Source organism: Dermacentor variabilis, chromosome 1 (assembly GCF_050947875.1).
Source record: "Dermacentor variabilis isolate Ectoservices chromosome 1, ASM5094787v1, whole genome shotgun sequence".
In the NCBI taxonomy this organism is placed as follows: domain Eukaryota; kingdom Metazoa; phylum Arthropoda; class Arachnida; order Ixodida; family Ixodidae; genus Dermacentor; species Dermacentor variabilis.
In genome coordinates, this window is record NC_134568.1 from 124,088,985 (window position 1) to 124,103,173 (window position 14,189).

The window sequence follows — 14,189 nt, forward strand, 5'->3', positions numbered from 1 at the left end:
TATATATATATATATATATATATATATATATATATATATATACACACACACAGTGTGGTTGCGCAGTACTTCGGCGAAGGATGAACGTCTACCGAAACGCATTGCATTTCCAGCAAACACAAATTGCGTTATAATCTTGATCTCCTACTTCACAAAATGGTTCCAATGGGTAGCCTAATTGCAGCGTAAGAAAATATGAAATAGTTCCTTTCGGAATTGAAATCAAGCCAACAAATATAAGAGATTGCATATCGGGCTACTAGATTAGATTCATGATTGAAAATAGGTTTATTCCAACTTAACCAAACAAATTAAAACTCCTGGAATCTTGCTTCAGCCGTCGTGACGAATCGGCGTGGGACACCAACCGTGGCCGTTTACAAGGACCTGTGGGACGAGTGGACTGGACATCCCCGCATTTGTGTCAGTGTGTACTAATGATTAAAATTAAACTATGGGGTTTTACGTGCCAAAATCATTATCTGATTGTGAGGCGTGCCGCAGTGGGGGACTCCGGAAATTTGGACCACCTGGTGCACCTAAATCTAAGTACGCGGGTGTTTTCGCACATCAGCTAGAAATCAGCCTGTCCCTGTTCACGTAACATCAGCAGCATGCTGTCTATTGATTCCATGTCATTTACTTTATTAAAACCTAATAATTCGGTTTAGGAAAAAGGACCACTTACTTTTGCTTAAAAGAACCCATTTTATTCCCCTATGCCACCACCTTTGGAGTTATTGCTATTATGTTATTAGTTATTATCAGCTGCTCGCCTGGCATGCCTTAAGTCTACCCCTTTCCAACACCCCCCTCACCCCTTTCTTTAGTTGTAACACATTATCGAAAGTCACCTGGGACGAATAATACTCTTGTGCCGTTTGAGGCGTATTCCTGGAAAAGGCGCAAGTTACCTTACAATTCAGAAATTTACAAACTAAATTGAGCAATTCACAACTCAACCTGCTTAATTGTTCACTTGACGGCACATGTTGCAAACTGCGAAATGGAAGTCAAGCAGTTGTGAAGTGATATTTCATTTCATTTTCATTTTATTACCTTAAAGACCCCTTGATAGGGATATGATAAAGGTATTATTGATAGGGGTAGGTATGTCTGATTAGCAGCTGCGTAACGTGAGCCCTTCGCTACAAGTGATAAATGGCCTCTGTCGCTTCGAAGCTACATTCCTGTACCGCGTATAGGGGACAGCGGCGCTTGCAAATGCTTATTCTTACCGTATTCGGATTGCCGATAGCCCGACGGCCGATTCCTGCACGTGCGAAAAAGCCATTGAGCACCTCTTGTGAATTGGTCCTCGCTACGACGTCCAATGCCTTTCTCTCTGAGTAACATTAAACCGTATAGACTCGATACTACTTTCTCAATAAAAAAAGTAATGCTGGGACCATAGCCACCTTCATCGCTGGCGCGAAAAGCTATTGGAGCACTATACTGCAGTTATTCAAGAGTACCGGCCTAAGTTACAGTTTATAGTCCTACTGTGACATCTTGCTGAGTGGCTTCAGTGTTCACTCTCTCCCTCTTTTTCTCCTCCTCTTCCTTCTTTATATTACTCCCGTGTAGGGTCACAAATCATAGGCTAGTCTAGTTGACCTCCCTGTCTTTACTTTTCTTGCTTTCCCTCTCTCTGCTTAGCGGAAGTCCAGAAAAGGCGCCACTTTCGAGCAATTCATACTCAATATGTGCTACAAAATTCCGTGGCATTGCATTTAACAGTTTCCCAAAAGCATCTTTCTGGCACTTCGGGACGATCTTAACTAAAATTCCAATGTAGTTTTTAGCGCTATCAGGAAACATATTCGATAAAAGTTGCTCACAAATTCTTCGTGGTAGTCCGCCAGTGCAATTGCTTACCATTTAATGTGGGCGTTGCACGCCACCTGTGACATGCCAAAGAATTCAATGCAGCATTCGCCGCCACTCAGCTCATTCAGCTGCAATTCGGAAGCGAATTTTCGTTCTCAATGCGTCACCGGAAAAGACAGGGGTATTCTGTATCTATGTGCGAACAATATCAAGAGAAAGAGAATGCGTCCAAGGTAACACCTTCGGTGGTTGAACTATACCTGAAGGTCGTGAGCGCTCTCCAGGTTGCCGACTCATGTTTAATGCATGAGCAGCTGCGATAATCTGCCCGGTGCACTGCGGGTGAGAAGGACACGCGATCGTGACTAAAGAAAGAAAAAACACATTGCGAAATGGCTCTCGGAATGACGCCATACCATGACGATACTAAGAACTGCTCGGGTGCTATCTTGATATAAACAGGATGCACGAACAAACCCGCCAGTACGGGGCGAAAGCGAAAGTGAAATACAAAAACTCCAAATGGTGTGGGCTGTTGGCCTTAGAAGAACGGCGCCCGAGTGAGAGGGAATGCTAGGCTGAGAAAAAGAAAACCTAAGATAGAACATCAACGTAGATCTTTTTTCAAAGCAAGGGTTTTACGCTGCGAGAGGTGGGTGGCTATTTGTAGGCTCTTTACGTCACGGAGCGGGATTGATGTGATACAAGCTTGCGCGTAGCAGCTCGCCCACTTTCACCCTGCTGCCTGCTATTATGTGGGGTGGTGTGCGGGGTGAGAAATGAATAAAGAGAATGCAGTACCTGAACCGCAGACGCAAATCATTGTTGGTGCAAGTGCATAATACGCCTCACGATAAGCTTGTGCTACCAGTCACGTGGCCGATCGAGTCGACAACAGGGCGCGAGCCTGTTTTAGCTGCTCACTCGATTCGCTGACTTTCGCTGAGAAAGGACGCTCGACAATATTCACGACGACTCCCATCGGGTGTCTGCCCTCGCTGCAGAGCTATCGCGGCATACCACCGGTCAACTTGCGCACTCCGAGAGTGCCACACGTTGATAACAGTTTATGTAATCCCCCCAGTTATACAGTTAAATAACGTGTTCAACTGTTCACGCGTTCGCGGGGATCGTGATCATTGCCCCAGAACCAACTGAACCTTGCGTTCACGATGCCACCGTCATCGCCGCGATCGGTTATCCGCGCGGTGTTGCTAGTGTGCGCGGCTCTTTCATGTAGTGCTGTAACTACAACTAATGATGGCGGCCATTCCAAGGTGGAAAATCCCTCACTAAGTATTGAGGATTCCCTGCGAGGGATCTTGGACACCGTGCTCGATCCTTCGAGCCCACTGGCCCGGAAAATCCTGGCGGCAGACTTGTCGTTCCCATGCAGCCTAGGCCTCCTGAAGCTGGTACGTGGTTTGCGAAGCCTGGAACCGTGGGCACTAAGAAGTAAGTGACGTATCCTCTCACTTCAGTCTACACTCTACATCATTTATCGGGGAAAACCGGGGCCCCGTATCACACACACACAAGAAGTACTTAAGCTAGAGATGCTAGCCAATCGTGACACTGGACATATTATTAGTGATGGCGAACGGCCAATGGCAAACAACACCGTTACGAACGACTAGCTTCGTGAATTTGGCATCAGAGATTTTACTGCAGCTTGTGGCTCTAGAAGTAGGCCAGCGCTTGCATGACGTAATGAGCAAGACATCTGTGTTGCGCATACCATCACGCAAGCGCTGCCTGTCTTCGATAGTGCTTTAATAGTATAGCATAGAAGGAATTAAAGCTATAGGTATAAGCAGTGCCTGCATAGCGCGAATTGAAACATTTACTCGTAGCTAAATAGAGATATGGAATGCTAACTTTCAGAGACAGCCGTCAGCAAAGCGGAATTTCTCCCACTGGCGGTTAAATGTTTTTTTCTTCCCCTTTGATTTCACTTTAGCTTATCGTTTCCCCTAGAGGTGGACGAATATCAACGTTTAGTAATACGATTCGAATGCTAATAGCGAGTATCAAATATCGAATCGAATATCGAACAGTGTAAAGTAGACGTATATATTTTCAGCATGAATATTTACTTCGGTATATTTAGGCACCACACATGGACTGACAAGTGAAAAAAAAATTTTAAAAACTAACAATTTGCGACAGCGGATGTTCCGAACACAATATCACTAATTATCATGAAAAGAAAAAGTGCAGGAATTGCCTTTCACCAAATTTAGATGCTGGTAGCAACCAAGCTTTCCGAGCAAGATCGTCTGCTTTGCGACTAACTTTCTAAGAACGCGCAATAAATGGTTGGCGAAAAAAAAAAGCTTCTTGGGACTTGTGTGTGTCGTAGCCAATTTTAGATGACCCGCTGCAAGGAAAACAACACAGGTTGTAGCGCAAAAGATAAAAGTACCACATGATTATTCTTATTCTTTATTCAATGATTACCCCGCTTAGCCCGAAGGCGCTATAGCAGGGGGGTTACAATGTAGAGAAAAACTCATCTTTATTGAAACAACACACTTGCGGGCTTGATCGGCGATTCCATTCGCTAATGGAACGAAGAAAGAATGAATTAGCATAAATATTAGTTCTAGTGCGGTATTCTAAAATCTTGAATTGATTATCAGTACATGCAGGGAAGCATAATAAGGCTTGTGTAAGTATATTTCCTTTCGTATGCCGGTTCTACCATGAAATATTTGATAAAGCATTTTGAGTCTAAATGTTTTTCGGCGAGAGGAAAGAATTTCCCATCCTATTTCATTTTTCATATTGGTACAGCTATCGGTTTTCGAGTACCGGCATAAGACAAACCTTGCTGCTCTGTTCTGTATTTTTTCAAGTTGATCACCTAGTGTTTTTTCCCAAGGGACCCTCACGGCACAAGCATATTCGAGCATTGGCCGAACGTATGTTAGGTAAGCAGTTGATTTCGAACAAGGCGGCGCTTGCCTCGGATTTCACGGTATAAAGTTTAAGGTCCTAAAAGGTTTAAGATCCTAGAGTACTAAAACATTAAATAGCAGACTACAAGCCCATATCACATGTTGTCACATAGGCTTCCACCACGAAACCGAAAGCAAAACTTGCATTACCAATTTTGTTTCTGCATTGCTTGTAAAACTTTTGTGTTTGCTTCACTTCTGATAATTTGCGATACTTTGTTGAGCAGGTGGAGAACAGTAACTAGACTAAAATTCCGCTGTTGGGGAACAACTGGTTAGTTTCGACTATTCGGGAACACGGAATAGGTCCTTATCGAATGAAGATGCGAACAGTTATTATGTTCCATTCGAGTTCGAAATTTCGAATATTCGCCCACCCCTAATTCCTACATTTCAATTAAAACAGCCTATAGTTTCCCCTACGCTTTCCTTAGCTTCATCATCTATTGGCCACATATGGTTGTGACTAACACAAACTTGTTCCTCGGTTCCCTTTCTTCCCGTTCATATAGACATATATATCAGAATGAAATAACTGGTACACGTACGAAAACCATGTTTTTCTAACGTTTCAGCAGTGGCGCGGCCTTTCTCAGAGTCACGGCCGAAACGTTAGTTTTTAGTGTGGGTTTGTTTTTTAGTGTTTTAGTAGTTTTTAGTGTGTGTTTGCGTGTGTGTGTGTGTGTGTGTGTGTTAGAAAAGATGGGGTGCTCGTTTGTTGCAGTGCAAACAGACTAAAACGGGGTTTAACCGGTCATGTGCCATCTGCTTTAGTTGGACCAAGCACAGATAGCTTGGTGCTTCTACATCATTAAAACATGGTGACAAATTTTTGCCATTTAGAATAGAACATGCTGATGAATCGACTCTAAATGATGGCGTATTAGAGCGCGGTAACGTTATAGGGACTGATAAATACGGCCCGTGTTGGCAAATGTGCCAGACCACCAAACGAGCTCGTAACTCTGCAGCCCATAGTGACAGCTGACACATATTAGTGAAGGTGACCGGCCAAGGACAAAGCGTTCTTGCGATTGAAATTGTTGGTCAGTTCGACCTCAGCTGCGTTCATGTTAGCAGTCTTCTGGCGTGAAATGTTCAGGGTTCTCTATTATTGAAACAACCGTTTAAATCTTTTACAAAGATAAACTGCTTTCCCGGTTTTATGTACCCAGCTGGTGCACATTCTTTCTTCTTATTTTCAGTGGCCGCATTTTGTACCTAATAGCTTGCCTTCTGGTGCGTGTTCATTGATCAGTCATAAAGACTAAGCAATACAGATGCACACATTTTCAGCAGCACTATATTGGTTGCCGGGTCAATAAGACCCTGAGGAACATTGTAACGATAATTTCTTCCACTATGCTTTCAGTCATCTCTGTTCACCAAGGCTATTATAGGGCGTATTTTCAATCTCGGAATGAAAACACTAAGTGTAGCCACGTGCCCCCCCCCCCCCCCCCCCAGCAATCAATGAGCAACCGACAGTTCAGAATATCTATTCACGAAAAATGTCAGCAAATTGGCATTTTACGCGTGCTTTCTACATAAATCCTTCCTTATAGGCAGTGTAGGGTAAAGGTAATCGGAAGCTATTCACCATTATTTTTTCTCACAGTGATGAATATAATAAAACTGGAGCTCGTTTCCACGGGTGGGATTGACAAAACTATTCGTTCGTAAGTGCTCTTTGCCATTAGTCGATCATTCTTGCGGATAGTGTGTTCATTATCAGGATTGACAGGTATTTGCTCTTGCGAATGATTCTGGCGTAAGAGGGTTTTTTGGGAATCTGGGTTCAGCGGCAGACTTCACAAAGATTTTGGTTTTTAGGTGCTGTTTGCCAATGGCCCGCCGCCTTCGGTAAATACATGTCCGACATCACAATTGGCTAGTTTTAACATATGAACGTTCTTGAGAATACCGGTCCGGGACTCGTAACCACATACACTACATACGCTTAAACTGTTCGTAAGAGAGAATTCCAGCCAATACTCATACTGGACATTTAGTATGGAAGGCTTCCACCAAACAGCATAGAGCATTTCCGAACAAGAGGCCTTATGAATTAATAAGGGGTCAGGAGCCGAATTCACAAAGCGTTTCATTTGTTAGTGCTTTTTGCCATGGCTGGCTGCCTGCATTAATACTATGTCCAACAACAGGATTGGCTGGCATTTGCTCTTACGAACAATTCTAGCGTAAGAGCTTTTCGAAAATTCATGCCCAGATTCTTCTAAATAAGCATGTTTTGAACAGTGACGTCTATTACTTGCACAAATGCAATATGCTTTCTTCGATATTTAGAGGTAGGATAATTAGGCTGAAAATCGCAACCTTCACTTCCTGACGGCTTCCGCTGCTAACAAGCGGCCCCCAACACCCTTTAAAAAAATAAAATATTGGCTCTCCATGTCATCCGTACTACCAGGACAAATGTTGCAACTAAGCTGAAGTGGGTGGTATAACTTACAGAGTACACCGGGCATGGCTTTTTAGAATCGGTTGCTGTGGCACCTCGTTCGAATTGAATTTAATGCCCGCGTCCTGGTGTGGAAAATCGCGACGATTCCAATCGGCGTGCTTACTAAACATTTACTCGCACTTTCGCTATCGTGCTCTATAAACGGACGGGTAAATGACGCAGAGAAAGACCTCGCAGCAGATAAGCATCCGTCCTCGTTACCTCGGCATGTTGATTAAAAACAAGAAGTTTTACCCCGCAGCGCCGATTCCGTCAAATGATCGTTGGCGAGATCTCTCTGCGCCTTCTAGGCGGCCATCGCGTATTCCGATCACGCCGAACGAAAGTCAAAACATCTAACCATTTTGTCCATCTAGTTCTCGTCATCGTCGGTGTTCTGTGTCCTTCATGTAACATTAAACGCGTGAGAAATCCACAGACAACCACTGGTGCACTGCGGAATTCTTTTACACTCGAACAGTACTGATAGCGTCACTTACTGTCACTGCCTTCCTTGCTCAAGTTTGTCGAGTGATCACGTAGACCTTCTGCCTCGTCGTGAACCCTTTGAAAGAAAGGCCTCCCGCGCAAGTTTTAAAGCGAATGGCTTTCTTTTTTGCTCTTTCTCCCGTTTTCGTGGTTGATATTTACTGGGTGGGGGTCGCTAGCCGTTGGTTGGTGAACAGACGTTCGCCGCGCATACAAAGGCGCCTAAGCGCTTGTGCGCTCTCGCGTAGCCGATCAGAGGGGTGCGTTCTTCGCCGACCAGTAAAAATGAATATATCAGATTAAAGAACCTTCAGTGCGAAACCTTCTCCCAACTTTGTGAAAAAAATACTTGCTCACAAACTTGCGAGTTCTAGATATGGTATTTGAAACAGCAAATTAAATATTTCGTGAAATATTATTAAACACGCAGGTCTATTGCGGAGGTTGTGAAATTAGGCAATGCGCGACGATTCGAACAATAGAATTTGGCTGTGTTGATGACATGGGGGCTCCCTAACATTATCTGTTTAACGTAGCGGAGTTGTGTGTGTAAGCGAATGGCCGGGCCGGCCGGCGTGTTCTGTAGCGCGGGAGCTTTGCGGCGTCTGATGCTTTAGAAGCTAGGGTGGAGCTCTCGGAAAAAAAAAACCTCCTCTTCTCCCGCCGCCCTCTACCCAATGGAGAGAGGTCTCTGGCGCCGCGCTTACATTGTAGTGGTTAATTACTCAGTTCTCTTCGTAATTACGCAATAAAACAACAAACGTTCTCTATGTACTGGCTGATATATATATATATATATATATGTATATATATATATATATATATATATATATATATATATATATATATATATATATATATATATATATATATATATATATATATATACATATACATATATATAAACACCTTGAAGCCCATCATTCCTTTATTACAGTGAATAGCTTCCTAGAAACGTTCGTCTATCATTTACTTCATGCGTTCACTAGCATTGGCAATCATTGACGATGGTTTCCGCACATTTGTTTATGCCCATACAACGCTTTGTATGACACGAAAATATTTGAGAGTACACTGCTTGCTCGAATCGATTCTTCAAAAGTTCAAAGAGCACTTCAAAAAGACGCCTTCGGTATCCTGAAATCATACAGCCTCTCAGGTATGCTCCACTGGGCGTCAATTGTTCTCTCAGCTACACAGATAAATGACCAGAATGAAGTCAATGAATAAGACCAGTTACACTATTTTCTGCGAAGGAGCAGCCGAGAAATGGCTCTGTAGCGTGATTAAATTACCTACGTATCGCAGACCCAGATCGACTACAGAGGTTAGGTGCATGTGTGTCACTGGGAGGCTCGCGACGTTCTGGTTATTGCCCCATCATGCAAGCCGTAAGACGCTGCTTTTGGACAAAGCAAGGGCTGTAGGGCATTCTTCAAAGCGTTCACAAGTCTGCCGCCGAGAACAAGGACGGTTCTCTTCCTCGGGATAGGCAACGCGAACTACGGCCTCAGCAGTACACGTCGTTCTGTTTCGCAGTTGCTAAAAAATTACTGAGATTACTGGGCCATGGATTCACGCAACCCCGATTCTGTAAAGATGTTTACACTCATTTTCTTTTTTTCTGTTGCTTTCCCGCGTCCAGTTTTCGACGCAAGCGGCAAGTACCCGACGGGCTTCCTTCATGGCACGACGGTGGATCTTGGAGCTTACGACGAGTGTGTTGAGAATGTGGAGCGGGACCAGCATGGGCACATAAGGACTAGGAGCCACTATTGTATGGTTCAGATTCAGCTAACAAGCAACGAATCAGCCATACGCCACCTCATCCCAGCCGCCAGCATTACCCACATAAGGGTGACACAGTTTATCATTATTCTGATTGACCCCATACCCACTCATTTTGAAGCCATGAGGTATGACAGGGTACCCCAAAACATACCATCTTCACAAAATAGAGCACGCAATTCTAGAAGCAACAAAGGGAAGTTGAAACACCATAAAAGAAACAGATCTAAGCGGCAATGCAGCCATGGTATTCAAAGCGACAACTTTCCTGGTTCCACTGCCGTATTCTTCAGGGAGAACAGAAGATAATTTTTTGTCTACGGCAGCGGCGGCAGTTATTAGGGGCAATGTAGTCATGCTTGAATTTCCGTGGATATATCATTGCTCTGTAGAAAACGATCGGCGGGAGATGATACGCACTCAGAGGCGCTATAATGTAAAGCTATTCCAAACTTTTTTATTCCAGTTCTACAATCAGCCCTCCACGATTGGCCAAAAACGTTTTTGGAGCACCCCCACGTCGCCTGTCTGTCACGTGACGTCACGAAAACCGCGATAGCTCCCCATCTGATAGGACGTTACACACTGATTATGCATAATTGGACTGAACAAAAGAGAAATAGTAATTGCTGGTTCGACGCCTTTCTGCCATTAACCCTCGGCTATTCGTCAAAAGTTTTTGGGCTACACCCACTTCTCCTGCCTGCAACGCGACGTCACAAAACCTCAAAAACTCACCGCGGCAAAGTGACGTGTACGTGTTAAAGTGCATTAATATGCCGTTCTGAAAGGAATAACAGATGGCTGCCGCCGATCACTCAGGCACTGGCTACTCGCAGCTCCCGGAGAGCATGAGTTTATTTTCGTACAAAACTTTTTGTGTGGCCGTGTAACGTTTTCGAGCACTTTCAGCAGGTTTACGAGCTCGCTCTACCAACTCTTCTTTGCTGGGGATATGTTTTAGCAGCATTCTTAACCTTCCGTCGCATGCCGCCGCGATTTCCGACCAGCCACCGCAAGATATATAAGTAAGGGAAAGCAGACCAAAAGCAGACATCGGCACCACCCTCTTCACCCAGTTATCGATTTTCAGTGCAGTGGCTCGGTCCCATTGAATTCCTCCCCCCTTGAGCGTGCTCCCCGCCTCTTGCCAGGCAATTAGATAAGACAAGCCGCATAGTGTAGGCAATGTTATTCGTTTTTAAAGCAAACAAAAGTGACCTCCTATAAACGAGGGGAGCGTTTTATTGGTCTGTTCAGACAACCCTGCCGGTCACCGCTCGATGCTTGCGTCGGCGGTTACGCAAGTTTGACGTCAGGAGATTGGAATAAAAACATATTGGAATAGTTTTACGTTATAGGGCCCCAGAATCAGCTGAAATTGGAGAGCCAGGGGCCCTATAACGTAAAACTATTCCAATCTTATGTTATTCCAATCCCCTGACCAAAAATGTACGAAACCGCCGACGAAAACATAGGGCAGTAACCCGCAGCGTTGTTTGAAAAGCCCAGTCATACGCGCTTCTCGCTTAGGGGATGTCACAAAGCAAATCTTACTGCCTACATTAAGCAGTTTTGCTTATCTAATTGTCTGAGAAGAGGCGAGGAGAACTCTCAAGGGGAGAGAGTTTCGTTGGGGCTGCAGAGCCAGCACAGTGAAAGTAGATAACCGCATGAGGAGGGTGGTGCCGGCGTCTACGATTGGATTGCTTCCGCTTACTTAGCTTGCGGTGGCTGATCGAAAATTCCAGCAAGGTGCAACGGGAGGGGAAAAATGTTGCTAAAACGTATCCTCAGCAAAGTAGAGTTGGCAGAGCGACGTCGTACGTGCCGAAAGGTCTCGATAACGTTATACGGCGACGCAAGATGTTTTATTATACACAGAGAATTTTATGTTCCCCGACAGCTCCGAATAGCCAGTGCCACAGTTGTTGGCGGCAACCATCTTTTATTCCTTTCGGAACGGGGCGGCCTGCAGCCTGCGGCTATTCAGAAAAAAAATCAGTTTTGTTCTGCATATTAATGCATCTTTAACGCGTACACGTCATTCTGACGCGATGAGTTTTCGAGGTCTCGTGATGTCGTGTGACAATCAGGTAAAAAAAAAAAAAACGGGCGCAGCCCGAAAGCTTTTGACCAATAGCAGTTGGCCAAACAATGCCTTTAATCTAATGGCGAAAAAGGCGTCGAATCAGCAATTATTATTTTTCTTTCGCGCGGTCTAGTCATGCATAATCAGTGCGTAATCAGTGCATGATATGTGCATAATCATGCAGATATCGTATCGAATGGAGAATATCGGTGTTTTCGTGACGTCGCCTGACCGACAGGTGCAGTGGATGGTGGCTCGAAATTTTTTTTTACGAATCGTGGAGGGCTGCTTGTAGAATTGGAATAGAAAACGTTATGAATATCTTACGTTATAGCGGCCCATGTTTTGTTTGCTTTAGGTGTTGCAAGGCGGATAGACCATGAGAAGCATTCGAAATCATTTCTATAATTTTTGCAGGGTTTCATGCCTAAATTAATATAAAACTGTACCACTACCACAGCTAACCATCAGAGCCGCTCTTCTAATGTTCATGGTATACCATCTCTTAACATTTAAATATGCCGCTTGTGCGAACGTTTTAAGAATCCTGCTTACATGTGAATGTCACACATATGTCGTGTGGATGTTTTATGCGACACAATATTTTCACCTTCATTTATCTCGAGAATAATATGGCATTCACAGACAATGGCGGGCAAGTCTTTCGTAATCAATAAGTTTAAGAAGGTCCATATGAACAGTTTTCTTTGTGCAGTGCCAGTTCCTTTAAGAACACTTAGAAGATGAGGCCTCACTTATTATGCATCTCCCACAGGCGTCAAAGTTCCTCAGCTACTGGGTAGACCCAAAGGCTCCTGGAGCGCGAGTCGGAATCTGCATGGTGGATAAGTGCAGCGAAAAAGACCTTGAAAATCTTGCGAGAACACGTAAGTCAAAAACACCCTCTTGTATTTCATTTCCTTAGTTTTTTTTTTCTTGCGAGCCGAAAACAAGGATCTGCCTAAAATCTACTCAATCCCGAAATCCAGGACATCTCATCGGCAATATACAGGGTGTCCCAACTAACTTTAACGAGAGTTCCAAAATATGGAAATGCCACGTAGCTTGATAGAACAAAGGTAATCCGTCGCTTGGAGAAACTCAAATTATTCTTTTCGTTCTGCCTAATTACAAAATTAGTCATAATTAATTAACTAACTTCTCAAATATTAAAGTTCGATGAAAAGTGTCAAGGAGAAAATTGTAGAGCAACATGAAAAACTCCCGAAACAGCTTTCTGTTGCTCAGCACGTGCTACGTAAAAATGTTTTTCCAAGCGTGAAGGGAGCCCGCGAACACCTGCAAAGCGCGCCGAGCGGCAAGTTGCGCGGCAATTTTTGCACGCATTTGCGGGAAAAAATGGGAATCGGGAATTCATGTTTCACACAGTCATCACAGATTTCTCTTCAAGATTATAAGACGACAATCTCTTAGCTGCAGCCTAGTGAAAGAAAGTGCGGCTGTCGTATCGTAAGAGAGGCTCATGCCCCTTTCTTCTAAGAAGTTGCCAGTGACATCAAAGCCTCCATGTAGTGTTATGAATTCTTTCTATAGATACACTGTGCCGGCTTCGGAGTACTTATTGCGATTGCAATTATATGGATAGTCCAGACGAATTTTCGCAGTCGCCGTGTTCCATACGAAGTCCAGGTGCGATAATAATGAGCGGCACGCGAGCCGTATGCCGTGGGTGCGAGGGCGAGCGAGCAACGATGAGCCGAGGAGCGTGATGGCTCGATGCGCGCCGTCTTCTTGCGCACCCAATGTTGGAGGTCACATGATCGCTAAGGGCGCACGTTCCCTTCTCTCGCGGAGGAACGGAGACTTCCCGCGCGCCACCTCAAGTCCGGTCGTGGCTGCGCTTTGCTCTCCGCGCGGCCGAGCGCATTCGCGGCCACGCGCCGTATGTTGGAGGCATATTGTACGCAGAATATGGTCTAGCTGTAGGTCACCTGCGGTGGTTGCGGACACTAAGGGAGAGCCGAGATGACGGGTGGTTTAATGGACGCTGTCTTCCCGCGCACATATAGTGTTGGACGTTGCGCAATCTAAGTTTGGGAGTAGGTTTGAAGTGAGCGGCAGCACGAAGCGTTCGCTCCCCGCCGCCGACGCTGCTGTCACGCCAGCGTTGCGACGACGAGTGCTCGCGGTAATCGAGTGAGGCCTGTTATTTGTGCGTGTGGTACCACGCTTGTTTAGTTAGCAAGCGAATGTTTACTGCAATTTATATGACCCGTAAACTACGAACCTTACTTCTATTTGTCTAACACTTTGCTATCGCTTTCAATGCTTCGCCTTGAGAGAGAGACTGCGATTTGTTGTTGTGGAGGATTTAAAAGAAATTTTGTTGATTTGGGTACTGATGAGTAAACTAACCTTGATATACTTGTCAGCACTTCAGTACTTGAGAAGGCTTGGCTTCTAGTAATACTAATGAAAGACGCCTACTCTACTCCGTTATTTTGCAGTGTTGCCGGAAAACTTCAATGTCACCGTTAGCGACTGTGTAAATGGCGAATTTCCACCTATGAGTTCAACACAAGCTGGAATAATGTAAGTAAAGTCC

At 44.6% G+C, this 14,189-nt stretch overlaps 1 protein-coding gene across 1 annotated transcript in view; it reads left to right on the top strand.

Annotated features, from left to right (window-relative positions):
• Positions 1 to 2,813: 2,813 nt before the first annotated feature.
• The window catches only part of LOC142571940 (nose resistant to fluoxetine protein 6-like), a 42,100-nt gene continuing 30,724 nt past the window's right edge, over positions 2,814 to 14,189 (top strand). Inside the window, exons 1-4 of the mRNA XM_075680679.1 lie at positions 2,814 to 3,285; positions 9,389 to 9,600; positions 12,399 to 12,510; positions 14,092 to 14,176. Coding sequence (XP_075536794.1) covers positions 3,003 to 3,285; positions 9,389 to 9,600; positions 12,399 to 12,510; positions 14,092 to 14,176 — 692 coding nt within the window. The 5' untranslated portion in view covers positions 2,814 to 3,002. The remainder of the gene's footprint in view (positions 3,286 to 9,388; positions 9,601 to 12,398; positions 12,511 to 14,091; positions 14,177 to 14,189) is intronic.